The sequence below is a fragment of the Cannabis sativa genome, chromosome 2, assembly GCF_029168945.1.
Source record: "Cannabis sativa cultivar Pink pepper isolate KNU-18-1 chromosome 2, ASM2916894v1, whole genome shotgun sequence".
NCBI lineage: Eukaryota > Viridiplantae > Streptophyta > Magnoliopsida > Rosales > Cannabaceae > Cannabis > Cannabis sativa.
This window is the reverse complement of record NC_083602.1, coordinates 68713126-68730833: the sequence shown is the minus strand read 5'-3', so window position 1 is coordinate 68730833 and position 17708 is coordinate 68713126. Positions and strand designations below refer to the sequence as shown.

Here is a 17708-nt window from a genome sequence, read left to right as displayed (position 1 = left end):
GGTCATTACCCGCTCATAAACCTCTATAACAAATTTGTGTAGTTTATACTTTTTCATTTTGTTTGTGTAACACGTGGCTAGCATCAGATCTATATGACCCTACTGTCAGTTGATCACTTTTTGAGGTCAACAATACTCATAAAAAATTAAACATATATATATATTTTTTTTGTTGTTATTAAACAACTTAAAAAAAAACGAATGAACAACTCGATAACAACTGTACTTTAATATGAAAATAGATTACACATCAACACATTGCGATAACTTAAAAAACATAAAAATAATCTCAAAAAAAAAAAAAAAATGAAACAAACTTAAAAGTAATTACAAATTACTTGTACATCAACTCAAAAATATATGTACCTAAGAAAAACTAAACATATACTCTTTTAGTGCAACTTAATTCGATATTTTATATTGATAATATTTTTTATTCACTTCAATTTTTAGAGATTAGCAATATGGTATTTAGAAATTGTGTTAACTGTCAAAAATATATATTATGTGTAAAATTAATTCTATTTAAAATTTTAATAAAACTAATGTAATATATTTTTTTTGAAATATTTTTGTAAGAATAAATAATTTGGTAGCACATTTGAAAAATAATTAGAAAAAGAGTAAATATCATTTTTCAAAAGTAAAATAAAAAAATATTTTTACGAGATAAAAGAATAAAATCTCAAATTAAAAGTAATGTCATTGGTGCTTTTTAAAAAAAATAATATCATTTGTTGTTAATACAAAATAATATTTTATTAGTGAAACATAAATTTAATTTAATATTATTTTAAATCTTATTTGAAAGAAATAATTAATTAGTCACATCATTTTTTTTTAAAATTTTTTATGCTATGAAAAATAAGTAGTTATTTAATTAATATCACATTTATTTTTTTAATTTGAAAAGAGAGAGAAAATATGAAGAGAAGAAAGAGAAAATAGAAAAAAAGAAAGAGAGAGAAAGAGTTAACATATAAAAGAGACTAAAAAATGATGACATACATAATAAAAGTATTTTTATAATTAAATAGTTTTTTGAAAAATAAAATTGGAAAATAAATTCTATAAAAATATTTAAAAAACTAAACATAAATAAAAATATAAAAAATATGCCAAATTTTACATGTATGTAAAAATCCCAAAATAAAATACAATTCTTTTCTTTCTTTTACCAGTACTCTTCTCTTCACTTTTTCTATCTTTCCAAATTTTCTTTCGGGTAAAAGTCATAGTTCGATATTTTGACGAATGCTTGGAGCAGTGAGACAAGTTCAGCTTTGCCTTGCAGTCGCACAAAAGCCCTAACCAGTGATTCAGTCCGAGACTGAGGTTCAAGCTTCTTTCTATTTTCATTTCATTTTGCAATCTTAATAAACTCTTTTATTTACTCTTTCGTAAAAGCAAAAGCAATTAACCCATCTTCCCTGATCGTTATGATTATTGCTTTTTTCTTTTATTTGCGTAATAATAATCCCGGTTCTCTCTGTGGTGTAACAGTGAATTAAATGCGATCAAGTTTCCAAGATAATACTACACTATACTCTCCTCAACGCCTTTTTGCTGTATCAAATGGAGTCTGAGAGGTATTACAGATTTTACAAATCCATTATCCTTTGTCAAATCATTTTTTTCAATGCAGAGTTTTTGGGGCAAGACAATATTTTTCTTCGAAGAATATTCTGTTAAAGCAGTATAAATTATGTGTATCAGGTTAAATTTGCCTACTACATTTTCAATGAGTTTGGAAGTAATGAACCATGAGTTGCAGTTTTCTCAGGTATTTGCAATTGTGCTCCAGGAATGTTCCTGCTTTTTTGTTGCACATTGATGTTTATTGAATATGCTAATTTTGGGTCTAATTGAAACCTTGAGAATTTTTAATTTGAGTAAGTTGGATGATGTACCGAATGTATAGATAGTTCGTAAAGTGTCAATCAAACAAGTATTTTCCTCATATTTGTCAGGAAAAAGGTTACATTATACAATTTTACAGGACTATAATTTCTTACATTTTGATTTTGGCATTTTAGTCAGTCCGAGAAGTTCAGGTTGAGGGTGTGAATGCAATATAAATTTTTCTCGAGAACTCTTATTATTTGCCTCTGAAAGCTTGGATAAGCTATTTTACTAGGTAGAGTGAAATTGCTGTTAATATGGAATCTGCGTCAGAAACATATTTATATATGTATCATATTCAGTTTTGTATCATGTCAACTCATGACTATTAGTTACCTACACATATATCTGTCAAAATACTGGTATATGTATATATACCTGTTGCAAATTATGATGCATTTAGGGGAGTTTTTCCCTAGAGTATCTCACAATAATTTCCTTAATGATGGGCTTTTGTTTTGTTCAACTGAGTATGATGAATTTAGGCGATTTTTTTCCTAGTGAATCTCACAATAATTTCTTTGATAATGGATTGATTTTTTCTCTGAATCATTGTGAAGGATCCAAACTCCAAGCATTTAGGAACAACAGTTTGGGATGCATCACTTGTATTTGTTAAATTTCTGGTAATTACTAAGTTTCCTTATCTTTCCATTTTACATTTTAAGTGTATTTTTGCTTGCAGATGTTGTTGTCTTAGAATAATTGAAAATGATGTGCAAAAATGTCAGACTTTACAATACGGGGTTGAATATTTTTCATACACAGGCAATTAGACACAATAATGATAGCCCTCCCGTTACATTTATGTATGCTAGGAAGAGGTCTATAGGGGGCTAAGAGTGGGATTGCCACAAGGGACAATTTGGCTGTGTAATCTAGTGGGGAAAGTTGTGTTCTGGTGTGGTGAAGTCACACAATAGTTGTGTGGGTTAGATTATAAATAATGTGGTATGTTGTTGTGGGAGGATATTTGAGTATTTTGCTAGAAACTTGTAAGGAGAGGCCAGGCTCTCAAATTCATGGGCTATCAGTATCACATCTAATTCAATCTTTTCTTTCAATTTTCGTATATTCTTTTAAGCTTGAACTGGTTTGGTAGGAAATTCCTATCAATTGGTATCAGAGCTCCTGTTCATGGGACCCAAAAAAGATGCTATGGTAGAAATCATAGAAGAAAAGGTAGCAATGGATGTATTAGAAATTTGCCAAGATGTACAGAAAGTTAATCAAGGGTTGGAGAAGTTACAAGGGGAAATTCAGACCACAATTGAGCATATAGTTGCTAAACAAAAGGAGTTCGTGTTGAGTTAGATCTCACAAATCCTCGGACGACCAGCGAAAACCTCTTCTAACGCAGCTATTGCAAGTGTAGACAGTCAACTTAGCTCTCGACGGTACTGGTTCTTCAATTTGAGAACCCAACTCCATTGGAATTCGCCTGGACTAGCAAACACCAAAGTTTCTCGCGAAAATGACGGTCCCTCCTCTGAACATTCTGACGGGACCTTCGATTTGACTCGGCTCATTTCAGAACTGCCAATCGAACAGCCTAGACTACCATCCTACACGAATGGAAATTCCCTTGTTTAGTGGCGACAACCTCGATGGCTGGGTTTATCGTGTTGAACGATACTTTTTGCTTATGAGAATGACAGAGAAGATGATGCTTGACACGACTATTGTGGGACTTGGTGTCAATGCTCTGTCTTGGTTTTAGTGGGAGAATCAACATCATCCCATAATGTCTTGGGCGATGCTCAACAAATGGTTCTTCTTTGGTTCCGAGCGGTTTTAATTGGATTGTTATTTGAGGAGCTACTATTGGTGGTGTGGTGCAAATTGGGACGAGTGAAGGAATATTGGATTCAATGGGAGGTGTTAGCTTTAGGGCTGAAGATCGGGCGGATTTGTTGGCTTTTGGGTTCGCGGGTTTCGGTTTCAAAAAATTGTACCCAGACCGGCCTGTGAAATGGTCGTGCTAGCCGGGTTCGCGGGCTCGTTGACCCAATCAACTCTGTCATTTTTTTTTTAAAAAAAAACTCAAATTCTATATGTTTTTTTTTTTCTCTATATGTTAAATTAAGTATATAAGTTATAACACCATAATCTATATTTGTTAGATTAAAACAAAAAAAAAAAGCATTAATTTCAAATCTAAAATACAAAGTCAATCTAAAAAGTTCCAAACTATATTAATAATATATTGTTATTTTTAATATATTAGATATGTAATAAATATAAAAGGATTAGATTTTAGGTTCTTTTATGTTTCATATATATATATATTTTTTTTTAAATTTGGACCATTTCTCGATTTGTACGTGTCATCCTTGCGCAGGGGCCATGCTAATCTTCTCTGTATCGTTCCAATTTTATCGAATGTCCCCGAAGGGACTTTTATGTTTAATATATTATATATGTAAAAAAAATTAAAAAAGTAAAAATTTAATTTTGGGCCGATTGGTGGGTGGGTTCGGGTCCAACTCGAAACTCGTTGACTATAAAAGATCAACTGGCAAACCTGCTCGAAAGTGTACTGAGTTGGACCCAACCTGCCCAAACAGAGCGGGTTTTTTAAAATTTTACGGGCTGGCCGAGTCTGGTCCAGGCGAGTTGGTCGGGTCCGGGTCAAACTTTGCCAAAATGTTCAGTCCTAGTTAGTTTCTTGGGCACCCAACCATATTTTAGAAGGGTGTTTTGTTATGGGGATCAAGGAGGAAATTAGGGCAGCCTTGCATATTCTTCAGCCCCAAGGTCTGGTCCAGATCATGGAGACGAACCAAAGAGTTGTAGAGGGCCACCAACTAATGCATTCAGGCTCACTACTTAAGCCCAATCTGTCTAAACCCTCTTTTGGGTCTTTTCCACTAGCCTACTCCAACAATACCTATTTCTCCTCACGAGTCCTGCAACAACCCTATCAACATTGACCTTCTTCATCGTCAGCAAACATGGCTTCCACGACGTCCAGGGTTGGTAGTACTCGATCGACCGACAACACCTCGTACAAAAGGTTGTCTGAAGCTGAATACCAAGAGAAATGATCTCAGGGACTTTGCTTCAAGTGTGACAAGAAATTCCATCTCGATCGAGAATGTGAACATAACCTCCTTCAAATTCTTCTCACTGCTGATGAGGAAGAACGTGATTAACTTGACAAAAATCCTCCCCTCTTACCGAATTCAGGCAACATAGTGGCTGCGGACGAGACACTCGCCACTCTTAGTCTGAACTCTTTGATTGGTATTTCGACCGCACATAAGATGATATTAGCTAGGAAAATCGGCACTCAACCAATTACAGTCTTAATCGATAGTGGGGCAACTCACAATTTTGTTTCGATGGAAGTTGTTACTACCGTGGGTCTTCCCATCTTAACCACCACTTGCTATGGGATACTTTTGAGTACTGGTGGGAAGGTTAGAGCTGAAGGAATTTGTTCTTAAGTGGAGCTCGATTTGAGAGCAATTCGGGTCATTACCGATTTCCTTCCAGTAGAGTTGGGTGGAGTTATCTTGGGTATTAAATGGTTCGGAACATGGGGAAATATGCAAGTTAACTGGAGAACAATGGTGATGAAATTCGAGGTGGAGGGTTTTTGGGTGACATTACTAGGGGATCCTAGCTTATCAAATGGCCCATTTCCTTCAAAGCTATGATGTTCACGGTAGACAAAGCGGCTGAAGCATTCTTGGCTCAACTCGGGGCTTTAACCACAGAAGAGGATCACCACCACTCACCAATTCCTGCTCCTATTGCTCAGCTCCTCGAGCAATGCAACAATGTGTTTGAAATGCCACTGGGATTACTGCCACCACGTTATAGAGACGATTTGATCACCTTAAAACCAGGCACATGGCCTATTTCGTTTCGTCCTTACCGATATGCTTAGATTCAAAAGGGGGAGATCGAGAAGATGGTCCAAGAGATGCTTCGCGTTGGCATAGCTCATCCTAGTACCAACCCATTCTCTAGTCCAAGTTCGTTGGTTAGGAAGAAAGATGGCAGCTGGTAGTTCTGTGTTGATTATTAGGCCTTAATCGAGCTACTATAGTGGATAAGTTTCCCATCCCGGTTATTGACGAGTTGCTCAATGAGCTCCATGGCGCCAAGGTGTTTTACGATACCGGACTTGAAATTGGGATATCATCTGACTCGAATGGCCCCAAGTGATGTGGAGAAGATTGCTTTTCACACACATGAGGGACACTACGAATTTTTGGTCGTGCCTTCCAGTCTTACCTCCCGCCACCTTTCAAGCTCTATTGAATGGGGTATTATGTGATTTTCGTGTGTTGAAGCGGTTTTTTGTCAACGGATCTAAGAAGATTGTAAACGAGCAAGATGAACACAAGCAATAGTTAATCAAAGTAAATTAATTTGTAAAAGTAAATTCAACAAAGACAAACACAAGGATTTTATAGTGGTTCACCTCCTTTCAGCGGTAATAAGCTAGTCCACTTGGAGTGTTATTAATCTCAATGTTTGAAGAGAGCTCTCCAAGAGTTCAACCCTCAAGTGAATTTTTAGAATTTGAGAGTGGGAGCTCAAGAGTATGATTTCATGAGTATCAAATTCAGGGTGCCTTTACAAGTGATTTCACTCCCTTTATATAAGTTTTCTTCTAGGATTTAAAATTCCTTAACCTAGGTGCACCTTCCTGTAACTATAGTCGAGTTAGATTTAAAATACAAAATAATAATGAAATAATCATTCAAAAAATAAATATATCTTCACTTATCATTTTTTGACTATATTTTCGAAATAGCTTTAAGAGCATGTGTCTTTCGCATTTAGTTGACCGGATCGTCATGCACGCACAAAGGGAGCCAATTGGGTCCCTTAACGGTTCGTGCCAATTAGGTCCTTGAGGTAATTTGGTAGTTGAGGAGCTCTTTGTGCCTTAGCAGGATGGAGTAGGGAGCTTAGTACGCGCAATGTGCTTCACTGGTAGGAGGTGGTGCAATGTGCTCCACTAGTAGGAGGTGGTGCAATGTGCTCCACTGGTAGGAGGTAGTGCAATGTGCTTGTTTGGTTCAAAGTGCAATGTGCTCCTTCGGTTGGAGGTGCAATGTGCTCCTTCAGTTGGAGGTGCAATGTGCTCCCTTCATAGCACTTCCAAATCTAGAACAAAATCCATGCACATTTAAATTGGAATTTTTGAGGGATAACACTTGCCCCTTAAGTTTATTATAATTTTATAATATTATGATAGATATGTAGAAAAAATAATTCTCGCATTTTTGGACTCTATACCCGCAAATATTTGTACTACCAAGAACAAATATGTAGAAACCATCAATATTTCCTAGCATCTTGGAAAACTAACAATAAAAATAAAAATGAATAACAAAGACCCTTATAGTCTTTAAATATGTTCTCTTTCCAACACAACCATTTTCACTCTTCCCTTAAAAAAAATAAGAGCCCTTCCAAAAACCCTCTCAAATAGCTCCAAAACATATTTCAAAGGAATGCTCAAAGGGGAAACTAAAAATTGTTGGAGAGGATTCAAGCTTAAAGATCACTATTGAGTAAGTTATTCCCACCCATTTACTATTCAATTCTATTTCCTATGTTAAAATGCGTAGAAACTATGAATGTCTTAGTGTTCTTCAAATTTTTTCATAAAAACTCTCTTTTTACCTATTTGCCTTTTGCTAATGTTGTGAAATTTGGTTTGTAACTTTTAGAATCTATGAATAGAACTTAGTAATGTAGATTATGGGTTATCTTAATTCACTCTTTATTTTAGAAATGATAGAGATTTATATATTTGGTGTGATTTTGGTAAACTTTTTGAGAAAAAATGAAGAACATGATGATGGTGATGAACATCTGAAGTCTCTAGTTTGATCCAAAAAGATTTGAATTTGAGGGAAAAAATGTGTCTGTGGCTATTTAGACTTTAGGGAATAAAAATAAAAGTAGAAAAAATGAGTAGGCATTGATGATGATGAGGCCCCCTTGTATATACATGCTATATATATATATAAATATATACATATGTACACATGATGCAATTCGTTTCTTTTATTTTTCTTCCCTGATGCTATTCATTTCACTTAGTAATTTACTTATAAAAACACCTCTGTTGCTTTTGCTCTTATTTGAGGAGCTAATGGAGCCATTCAGCTCCTTTGTGCCATTCGGTTCCTTTAGTGTCATTCAGCTCTCTTTAGTGTCATTCGACTTCTCTTAGTGTCATTCGGCTCCTCTTAGTGAAAAGAACCATTCACCTCTTTTGTTGGAGCCAATCGACTCCCTTGTTTTTTTAATGGACCAAAAAGGTTCTTTGAGGAGTTTGAGCACACATATATATTTCTAATTATTCAAAGTGAAACTTTGATATACCCAAAATAAACCAAAAAAATAATATATTTTTCTTGATAAAATTCATTTAGCTTAGTTAATTTAATTAGATTTATTCTAATTCAACAAAATTAGATTTTTCTAATTTGATTTAATCAAATTTAGTTTGTACTTATTTTTTGTAATTAAATTAGTTTTTTATCTAATTTTTTTATTAACTGAATAATTTATCAAGTGAATTTAGTTTATTTACTTATTTTTGGGTTACCTTATCCTACTCATGTTTGTAGATGCATGCTCATGATCATTGTGGAGGTGACAACTGCATCGACGACGACCTCCTAGCCCGTCTATACTCAGATTATCAGTCACCTCCAAACTCGTCAGATTTGTCGTCTTCACCCAGTCCTTCAGCTATTAGTGAGTCATCTAGCCGGTCTCACGAGACTGTCTGTCCTATTCATGGAGTAAGGAGATTGAAGAGAATCCTTCCATGTTGGAACTTGTATTTCTTACACAAAGGAGAGTGCTCCACCCCTCGTACTATTGCAAAAATGACCAATCCTTCCTCCCAAGACGTCCTAAGGGAAGTCGAAGCTTATATGGCCCCTCCCAATCCCCTTAAGAAACGAAGGAAGCGGACTCAATAAGAGGCGATGACTCAACACATAGTGACCACCTTAGAGATGAAAACATCATATGACCTGGTACCTGGGATCCCAACATTGCAATTGATTGTTTAGACAACAATTTGAAGCTATCTGATGTGTAGGATTACTCTTCTCGCTGCCCTTTTGGTGAAGGGGTGGAGATAGTTTTGGCAGAGAAAAATCAAAAGGTTGGCTCTCCTCCAAATAATTTATGTGCCCGGACAAAATACTACATTGAGACTGGGGCGACTTTGCCGTTCCATGATTACTTTTTTGGGATGTGGCAAACTACTCGACGTTTTCTCGATTCAAATTGCTCCTCATGGCTATCTGGCTTTATCTGCTTTGTTCATCCTATATCACCAGAAGGAATGGGAAGACCCTCTCCTCACGAAATTCATTACCTCATTTCTTTTCGGAGTTGCCCATCTACAAATCATTCAGAATATTTCTATTTCATGAACTGAGAACAGGATCGACCGTATGTCTCTAGTATTAGTAGCAAATCTCGTGGAAAAAAACATCAATCGTCTTACTTTTTTACAACCCCAATGGACACTACCCATCGAACTTTCAACTATACGGGTACATATTTTAGATCAAATCCAATCGAGTAGATGATACAACATGCAACGGTTTTGACAGCCATGCCAGCAGCCAAGTAGTATGCCCCAAAGATTGTAACCATAGAAATGCTCAAGTTGGTAAAATTGTACCTTTTTGAGTGTAACTCAACTGTCGCAAGTACGATTGATGGATATGATACTCTTGTTGTTCCCTCCAATCGGGGAAATCCTTCTCGTGGGAATCTTATCACAGCTAACTCTTCTACACACATGACTCTACAACCCACCACTTCGAGGAGGGATAAGGAAGTCGTTGGCATTGAGAGCGACCCTGAGAATACTACGGTGTTGGATGATTATGACTCTGAAGGTCCTTTTTTTTATACTTATTTACATTTTTGACCATATTCCTACTATAATACTGTGATGTTGTTATCATGTGTATTGCGATATTAATGTTGTTTCTGTTTCTCTTATAGATTTAGGTATGTTCTGCCACTTGCTTGCGAGCTACGACGAGATTGAGGATGTGAATGCATTTGGAGAAGAGGAGAGCATACAAACCCTTCCTTTAATCCCTCGAGCCTATTCTCAGCTGAGGAGACCTTGCCCTGTGGCGGTAGAAGGCGAGGAGACCTTCCATCGGGTCGCCAAGACTTTGTCCCGACAGTGCTACAATTCAAATGCTAGATCTGACAACTATTGAGGTGGTGTGCGGCATGTCTAGTTACGAAGGTGATACTTTCACTAGGAGGTCCAAGATATCATTCGGGACAGGAGAGGCTTGAGCATTCTCCTTGCCTTCTACCGCCACATGGCAAGGTCTCCTCAGCTGAGAACATGCTCGAGGGATTCAAGGAAGGGTTTGGACGCTCTCCTCTTCTCTAGATGCATTCACATCCTCAGTCTCGTCGTAGCTCGCAAGCAGGTGGTGGAACAAACCTGAATTTGTAAGAGAAAGAAAAACAACATTAATATCGCAATACACCCGATAACAACATCACAGTATTATCATATGAATATGGTCAGAAATGTGAAAAGTATATATAAAAAAAGAAGAGAAAGACCTTTAGAGTCATAATCATCTAACACCGTAGTACTCCTGGGGTCGCTGTCAACGCCAACCACCATTTCCTTATCCCTCCTCGAAGTGGTGGGTTGTAGGGACATGTGTGTAGAAAAGTTAATTGTGGTAAGGTTCCCATGAGAAGGATTCTCCCGGTTCGTGGGAACAACAAGAGTATCAGGTCCATCAATCGTACTTGTGACAGTTGAGTTACGCTCAGAAGGGTACAATCCTACCAACTTGAGCATTTCCATGGTTACAATCTTTGGGGCATACTTCTCGGCTGTTGGCATGGCTATCAAAACCGTTGCATGCTATATCATCTCTTCGGTTGGGTTTGGTCTGAGATATGTACCCATATGGTGAAAGTTCGATGGGTAGTGTCCATTGGGGTCGTAAAAAAGTAAAACGATTGATGTTTTTCTCTACTAGATTTGCTACTAACACCAGAGACATACAGCCGACCCTGCTCTTGGTTCATGAAGTAGAAGTATTCCAAATGTTTGTAGATAGGCAACTCCAGAAAGAAAGGAGGTAAGGATTCGTGAGGAGAGGGTCTTTCCCATCCCTTCTAGTGATATAGGATGAACAAAGCAGATAAAGCCAGACACCCATGAGGAGCAATTTGAACTAGGGAAACGTCGAAGTAGTTTGCCACATCTCGAAAGTAATCATGGAGCCGCAAAGTCGCCACAGCCTCAATGTGGTATTTTGTCCAGGCACATGAATTATTTAGGAGAGAGCCACCCTTTAGACCTTTCTTTGCCAAAATTATCTTCGCCCCTTCACCAAAAGGGTAGTGAGAGGGGTAATCCTGCACATCAGACAGCTTCAAATTGCTGTTTGAGCGATCAATTATAATGTTGGGATCTCAGGTACTAAGGTCATATAATGCTTTCGTCTCTAAGGTGGTCACTATGTGTTGAGCCATGTCCTCTTGTTGAGTCCGCTTCTTTCGTTTCTTAGGGGTATTTAGAGGGGCGATATGAGCTTCGACTTTCCTTGGGATGTCTTGGGAGGAAGGATTGGCCATTTTTGTAATAGTACGAGAGGTGGAGCACTCTCCTTCGTGTAAGAAGCACAAAATCCAACTTGGAAGTATTCTCTTTGATCTTCTTACTCTATGAATAGGACAGACAGTCCCGTGAGACTCACTAGATGACTCACTAGTAGCTGAAGGACTGGGTGAAGATGATGAATTTGACTAGTTTGGAGGTGACCGGTAGTCTGAGAATAGACGGGCTAGGTCGTCGTTGATGCTGCTGTCACCATTCCAATGATCAGAGTATACATTTACAAACATGAGTATAATGAGGTAACCCAGAAATAAGCTAAATTCACTTGATAAATTATTCAGGCCAGTTAATAAAAACTAATTCAATTTCAAAAATTAGGTGCAAAACTAAATTTGATTTAAGCTAAATGAATTTTATCAAGAAAAACATTTTATTTTTTGGTTTATTTTAGGTATATTAAAGTTTCACTATGAAAAATTAGAAGCAATTTTTTTTTTTTTTATTGTGTCCTTGCTATATAAAAGAAATATGTGTGCGCTCAAACTCCTCAAAGGACCTTTTTGGTCCACCAAAAAAAAAAACAAGGGAATTGATTGGCTCTAACAAAGGAGGTGAATGCTTTTACTCCTCACTAAGAGGAGCCGAATGACACCATCAAAGGAGCCGAATGACACCAAGATAAGCTGAATGACACCATCAAAGGAGCCGAATGGCACCAAAGGAGCCTATTGGCATGGCTCTATTATTTCTTTAAATAAAGGTAAAATAGGTGAACTGATTGCCATCAATATATACATATATAAATATATATATATATATATATATAAAAATATTTGAAAAGGAAGTGACCCGCTCCATTTTAGGTTGTCATTATTTTTTTTTTGTCTTTCCTTCGCTTATTATACTTTTATTTTTATTTTATTCCCTAAAACTTAAATAGCCACAAACACATTTTTTTCTCTCAAATCATGTTCTTCATTTTTTTTCAAAAAGTTTACCAAAATCACACCAAATATATAAATCTCTATCATTTCCAAAATAAAGAGTGGATTAAAATAACCCATAGCCTACATTACTAAGTTCCATTCATATATTCTAAAAATTACAAACCAAATTTCCATTCATATAATGTTGTGAATTTCACAACATTATTTTTTTTTTCAAATTAATTACACACTCACATGACACTTATGTGGAAATTTTCTTAACAGCCACATTATCATTTTGTTCGCCACATGTAACAAAACTTGACATAAGGACCAATTAACAACACTGTGAATAGTTCGAGAATTATTTTTAACGGGTTAAAAAATTCAGAGGCACTATAATGCATAGGTCATAGTTTGGGGGCAAAAATCTTAAATATGTTATGCTCTTGTTCTTCCCATGTTGGAGTTTTGAAAATTCTTTCTGGTGTCTTGAGGCCTAGTAGGTTTTCTTTGAGATTGAAAGTTTTCATTCTAAGGTTCCTCATTTGTGGCTATTACTTTCTTTTGTGTGTTTATTTGATTTTAGTCAGACAACCAATTATTACTATTGATTTACGTAATTGGAAGTGACCAATTCACAGTGTACATATGATGCTTTTAGTGTATGTTTCCAAATTTTAAACTTCATAGTCATTGCTGACCTTTTTCAGGAAAAGAATTGCAGAAGGGGAAAGTTCAGCCCTTCTAAACTCAAAGGAAAACGTGTTATTGAACTTGGAGCAGGATGTGGAGTAGCTGGATTTGGTGAATTTTTCTTCATATTAATTTTTTTTTTCAGAAACTCATGCATGTTTTATAATCTTCTTGAAATTAGCTTCGTTTACCTAGAACTGCTTGGTATTGTTGCCTTTCCTTATTTGGGCTCTCTTTTCAGGCATGGCATTACTTGGATGTGATGTAGTTATGACAGACCAAAAGGAAGTTTTACCATTGTTAAGAAGAAACGTAGAACGTAACACTTCAACAATCATGCAGATGAATCCTGGTTTGGGTTATAAATTTAAATTTTCTCTTGTAGTGTGATGACCTTAATGAGTGAAATGGACATTTTAATGAATGGTATTCATGTTTCTTGTAGATTCATTTGGTTCTATCAAGGTTGCAGAGTTAAGCTGGGGAAATGAAGATGATATAAGGGCTGTTGTTCCACCATTTGACTACGTCATAGGCACTGATGTTGTAAGTTTATTTTCTTTTATGCAATTTCACAAGAAAAAGTGTAGGGGAAAAATTTTACTTCCTAACTGGTAGTCGATCGGTGGAGTAGAATTGGTACTTCCATTTTTTTTTTCATGAAATCACATAGTGGCATTATTTTGTATGTGCTTTTGGTCTCATTATTTTATTTCTGCTCCTTGCATCTTCATCTGGCACCAAAATACATGCTTTAACTTTCCGATAACTGCCAGGATAGAAATCATAGTAGCATTCTTTTTTTCCGATAACTTCTTCCATTTTTTTTCAAAGTCACGTAGTAGCATTATTTTGTATGTGCTTTGGTCTATTTATTTGTTTTGTTCTCCTTGCATCTCCATCTGGCATGGAAATACATGCTTTAACTTTTTCTGGGTAAATAGTGTTACAAAACTACAGTCAATCCATTTTCTTATTAAGGTATATTATGTATTTAATAGGTCAATGGCTGTATGTCAAGTTATTTCATCGTTGTCTTGCATTTGATCAAAACTTAAGTTGTCTCAGAATTCCTTAATCAAGGTCTCATGCATTTAGGACTGGAAATATCATTACTTCAACAAATCATTTGATCCACAGAACAGGTGCTGCCATGATAGGATGGAGAATTGATTCTCAGAACTGTTGATCCTGCTAAGAAATTCCTGCAACTTTTCCCACCATCAATCTAATTCATATTACTTTTGGAAAATTAAAATTACTATGATTCCCTTGTCAAATAAAATCAAAATCAGGCTCCTGAATTATGAGTCTTTTTTAACACCCCTTATTCAACTGTACTTGGATGATAAACTTCTAATTATTTTGAATTTAAGGTTTATGCAGAACATCTCTTACAACCACTGTTGCAAACAATATATGCGTTATCAGGACCAAAAACTACATTGATGGTACGACACTTGATTTGTTTGTCTAAATATTTCTTTATAAGTATCTCAAATCTCAAAAGACATATGTATACTGCTAGACAAAACAGAAAGAAAAAGTATAGCCTTCTAAATATAAGTGTAGACTTAATTTACATATTTACTACATATCATCACGACTCCATGTATCTCAGTATTGGATATTATAAAAATTATAATACTTTGTTTTTTTGTCAGGGTGACTAATACTTTTCTTTTATTTTTATCCAAGGTGGGCTACGAAATCCGTTCTACTAGTGTCCATGAACAAATGCTTAGCATGTGGAAAGAGAATTTTGAGGTGAAAATAGTTCCAAATTCTAAGGTAGGTCTTATAATTTTTTTTTCTTGAATAAATGATGAATAACCTCAACTTATATCTTACTAGTGCTTGTCCAAATCCTACCACTGCATTAGTGAATGTGCGAGCTTTCTTTTAAATGTTACAGTTTTTGTTCCAGCTTCAATAGTTTTGGGGCCAACTTATTTTTAGGTCTAATGTGCTTCTTGGTCTTATGATCTTGCTTTAGCAGAGAAAAAGATAGCTTGCCATTTGGCTTGATCATAACTCTTCAAACTATGCACTAATTACTTCATTTCATGCAGATGGATGACACTTACCAACATCCTAGTATTCAACTCTTCATTATGGGATCAAAACCTCAAGCAGGTACCTCAGAAAGAAATCTTAAGGAAATTGATCGGATAACAGATGAAGTCGAAACAAATGATATCACTTCTAAGGGGTTTGATGAAGCAGAAGACGAAGTTGAAACAAATCAAAGTAAGGGAATTGATTAAACAACTGATAAAGTTGAAACAAATCAATCCACGGATGAGATATTTAGGTGGAGCAAGTGGCAGAGTAAGTTGATGAGGATGCTGAAGAAGTGAAAAGAACCCCAAATGCAGAACTTAGTGACTGGGAAGTTAGAAGATATGACTCCATAGCTGCGTGACTTTTGCAAGACGTCAAAATTTTCAACACGTAGGAGTAATCTATGTTACTTATCATCTTTGTTATCGTTCAGTTTATTAGAATGGGCATCAAATTCTTAGATCTTATTGTCCTTTTAAGATGTTATTTAAAGATAAAAGATGCACTAAGTTTCAACTGCAGTCGAGGTTGCCTAGTTCTTGAAATGAAGTTAGTAAAGCTTTTTCGATTGGCCTGCTTCAAGCTATGGAATGGATCTTGCTAATTTGCAAACATTTATTTAGTGATTTGGGATTTGTTGACAACAATTCTGTTAATGACCAGGTAATATAAATATTTTTATTTACCTAGTGTCTTTGGTCTGAGGACTTAGTACAGACGCATGCTAAAACCAAACCAACTATTTATAACTTTATTGAGATATCCAATTCAGCTGCAACAAATATGAGGCTTAAACATCTTTTGAAGAGACCAAAACCTTCAAGCAAAACTATAATTATTTGGAACCCCTGAAGAGATTACTTTAGGGTCATATCTTTTCATTTGAAGATTGTATATTAACAAGTGTAGATAGTGAAGTACATGAATTTTTTAGCAATGCATTGGAAGACACTCAATGCATGTGATGTTGCATTTAGCGCTATACAATTTCAAATACAATACTGAAAACTGTGTACTTATGCTTAATTTAGGTAACTTTCTACATTTTTTAAAATTTTTTTTTTTGCTCAATGTGTAGTCTATGATTCTTTAATGTATTTTCCAAGTCATTGGGGTTTTGGTGTTAGTTCGGGTAATAAAACTTAGGATTAGGATAAATTATTGTATACCTTATAGTTCTAAGCACCACAAGAAGTCATATTGTTATTGATACAAATTACTATTGAATCTCACACAATTTAATATAATAAAATAATATAAGAAACTGCTAACTAATCATATCACGCCACATTGATATGTGAAATATAAGCTTGTTATTGATACAAATCACTATTGAATCTCACACAATTTAATATAATAAAATAATATAAGAAACTGCTAACTAATCATATCACGCCACATTGATATGTGAAATATAAGCAGAAAATAATTTCAATTAATACTGAATTTGAATAAATTTTTTCCACAAGTCGGATATATAAGTTCACCGCAACTATCTTTATTTGGAATACTAGGTGAAAAATTCGTGCTACGCACGGGCGAATCCTTATAAAAATTAGAGTAAGCAATCGATTCTCTCAAAAAATTTAAAAAATATAAACATGTATTTTAATTAATTACAAGATATATTTTTAAATTAAAGTAAATAATTAACAACAAAATACTTTTTAGTTTAATTATTAAGCTAAATGTCAATCACCAAAAGTTAAAATCCCACCAACAATATTTTTTTTTTTTTAAAAAAAGTGTAGTTTTTTTTGTTTAAAATAAATAAATAAAATAATAATTAAATTTTATTTTATTACACTTTAAAATATACAATATATTAATTTTTCTCACATTTATTTTATACTTTGTTATGCAATTTTTTTGGTTTATATTTTGTTTTGTATTTTATTTTTATTTTGGTTAAAGTATTTGGTCTTTTCGTGATTTTTCATTTTTCATTTGAGTGACTCTTCTCTTTAAAAAAATAATATTTTAAATTTAAATATTTTTAAATAATTTAATATTTATATTTAATCTTGTGGGTTATGACTTAATTTTTATAAATTTAAATTTCAATAATTTAATATTTTTTAAAATACAATAAATATATTTTCTTTTGTTACAATTTAATAATACATTACATCTTACTCACATTAAATTTGTATTTTGTTATTGACTTACAATAAACAAAATTCATAAAATAATATTGCATAGAAAATATCTTTATAACATAGTGAGCTTTTAGAAATTCTTTTCGTAAACTTATTTTGTTACAATGTACATATATGTTACTATCTATCTATTTAGAGGTGTTCATAAAATAGCCGATCTAATCCAATCTGCACGATCCAATCCAATCTAATCAAATATGTTAAGTGCAGATATATGCACTTGTGCGGATTAGATTGGAATAAAAAATTCAAAATCTGTACTTGTGCAGATTGGATGTTGATTGACATGTAAAAGTAACCGATCCAATTCAATCAACACATTTATAAAAAACAAATTAAAAAATTATA

General features: G+C 34.6%; 1 protein-coding gene and 1 non-coding gene across 6 annotated transcripts; one reads left to right on the top strand and one right to left on the bottom strand.

Moving 5' to 3' along the window:
* Positions 1–1163: 1163 nt before the first annotated feature.
* On the top strand, positions 1164–15890 carry LOC115718996 (uncharacterized). Of its 5 annotated transcripts, none has more exons than XR_009686375.1 (11): positions 1164–1335; positions 1504–1589; positions 1717–1783; positions 2463–2528; positions 13155–13248; positions 13379–13489; positions 13583–13683; positions 14236–14282; positions 14524–14588; positions 14836–14928; positions 15210–15266. XR_009686375.1 is itself a non-coding variant. In XM_030647836.2 (10 exons), the coding sequence occupies exons 2-10, from the start codon at positions 1576–1578 to the stop codon at positions 15402–15404; spliced, it is 816 nt and encodes a 271-aa protein (XP_030503696.2). In that variant the 5' UTR covers positions 1164–1335; positions 1504–1575; the 3' UTR covers positions 15405–15890. The 5 variants fall into 5 exon arrangements, 3 of the variants coding, with proteins under 3 accessions (XP_030503696.2, XP_030503695.2, XP_030503697.2); XR_009686374.1 differs by having other exon boundaries at positions 13379–13495; XM_030647836.2 differs by lacking the exon at positions 14236–14282 and having other exon boundaries at positions 14514–14588; positions 15210–15890.
* Positions 4198–4300, bottom strand: LOC115708508 (U6 spliceosomal RNA). Its single transcript, XR_004010003.2, has one exon. It is a non-coding gene; the product is annotated as a U6 spliceosomal RNA (small nuclear RNA).
* Positions 15891–17708: the final 1818 nt, after the last annotated feature.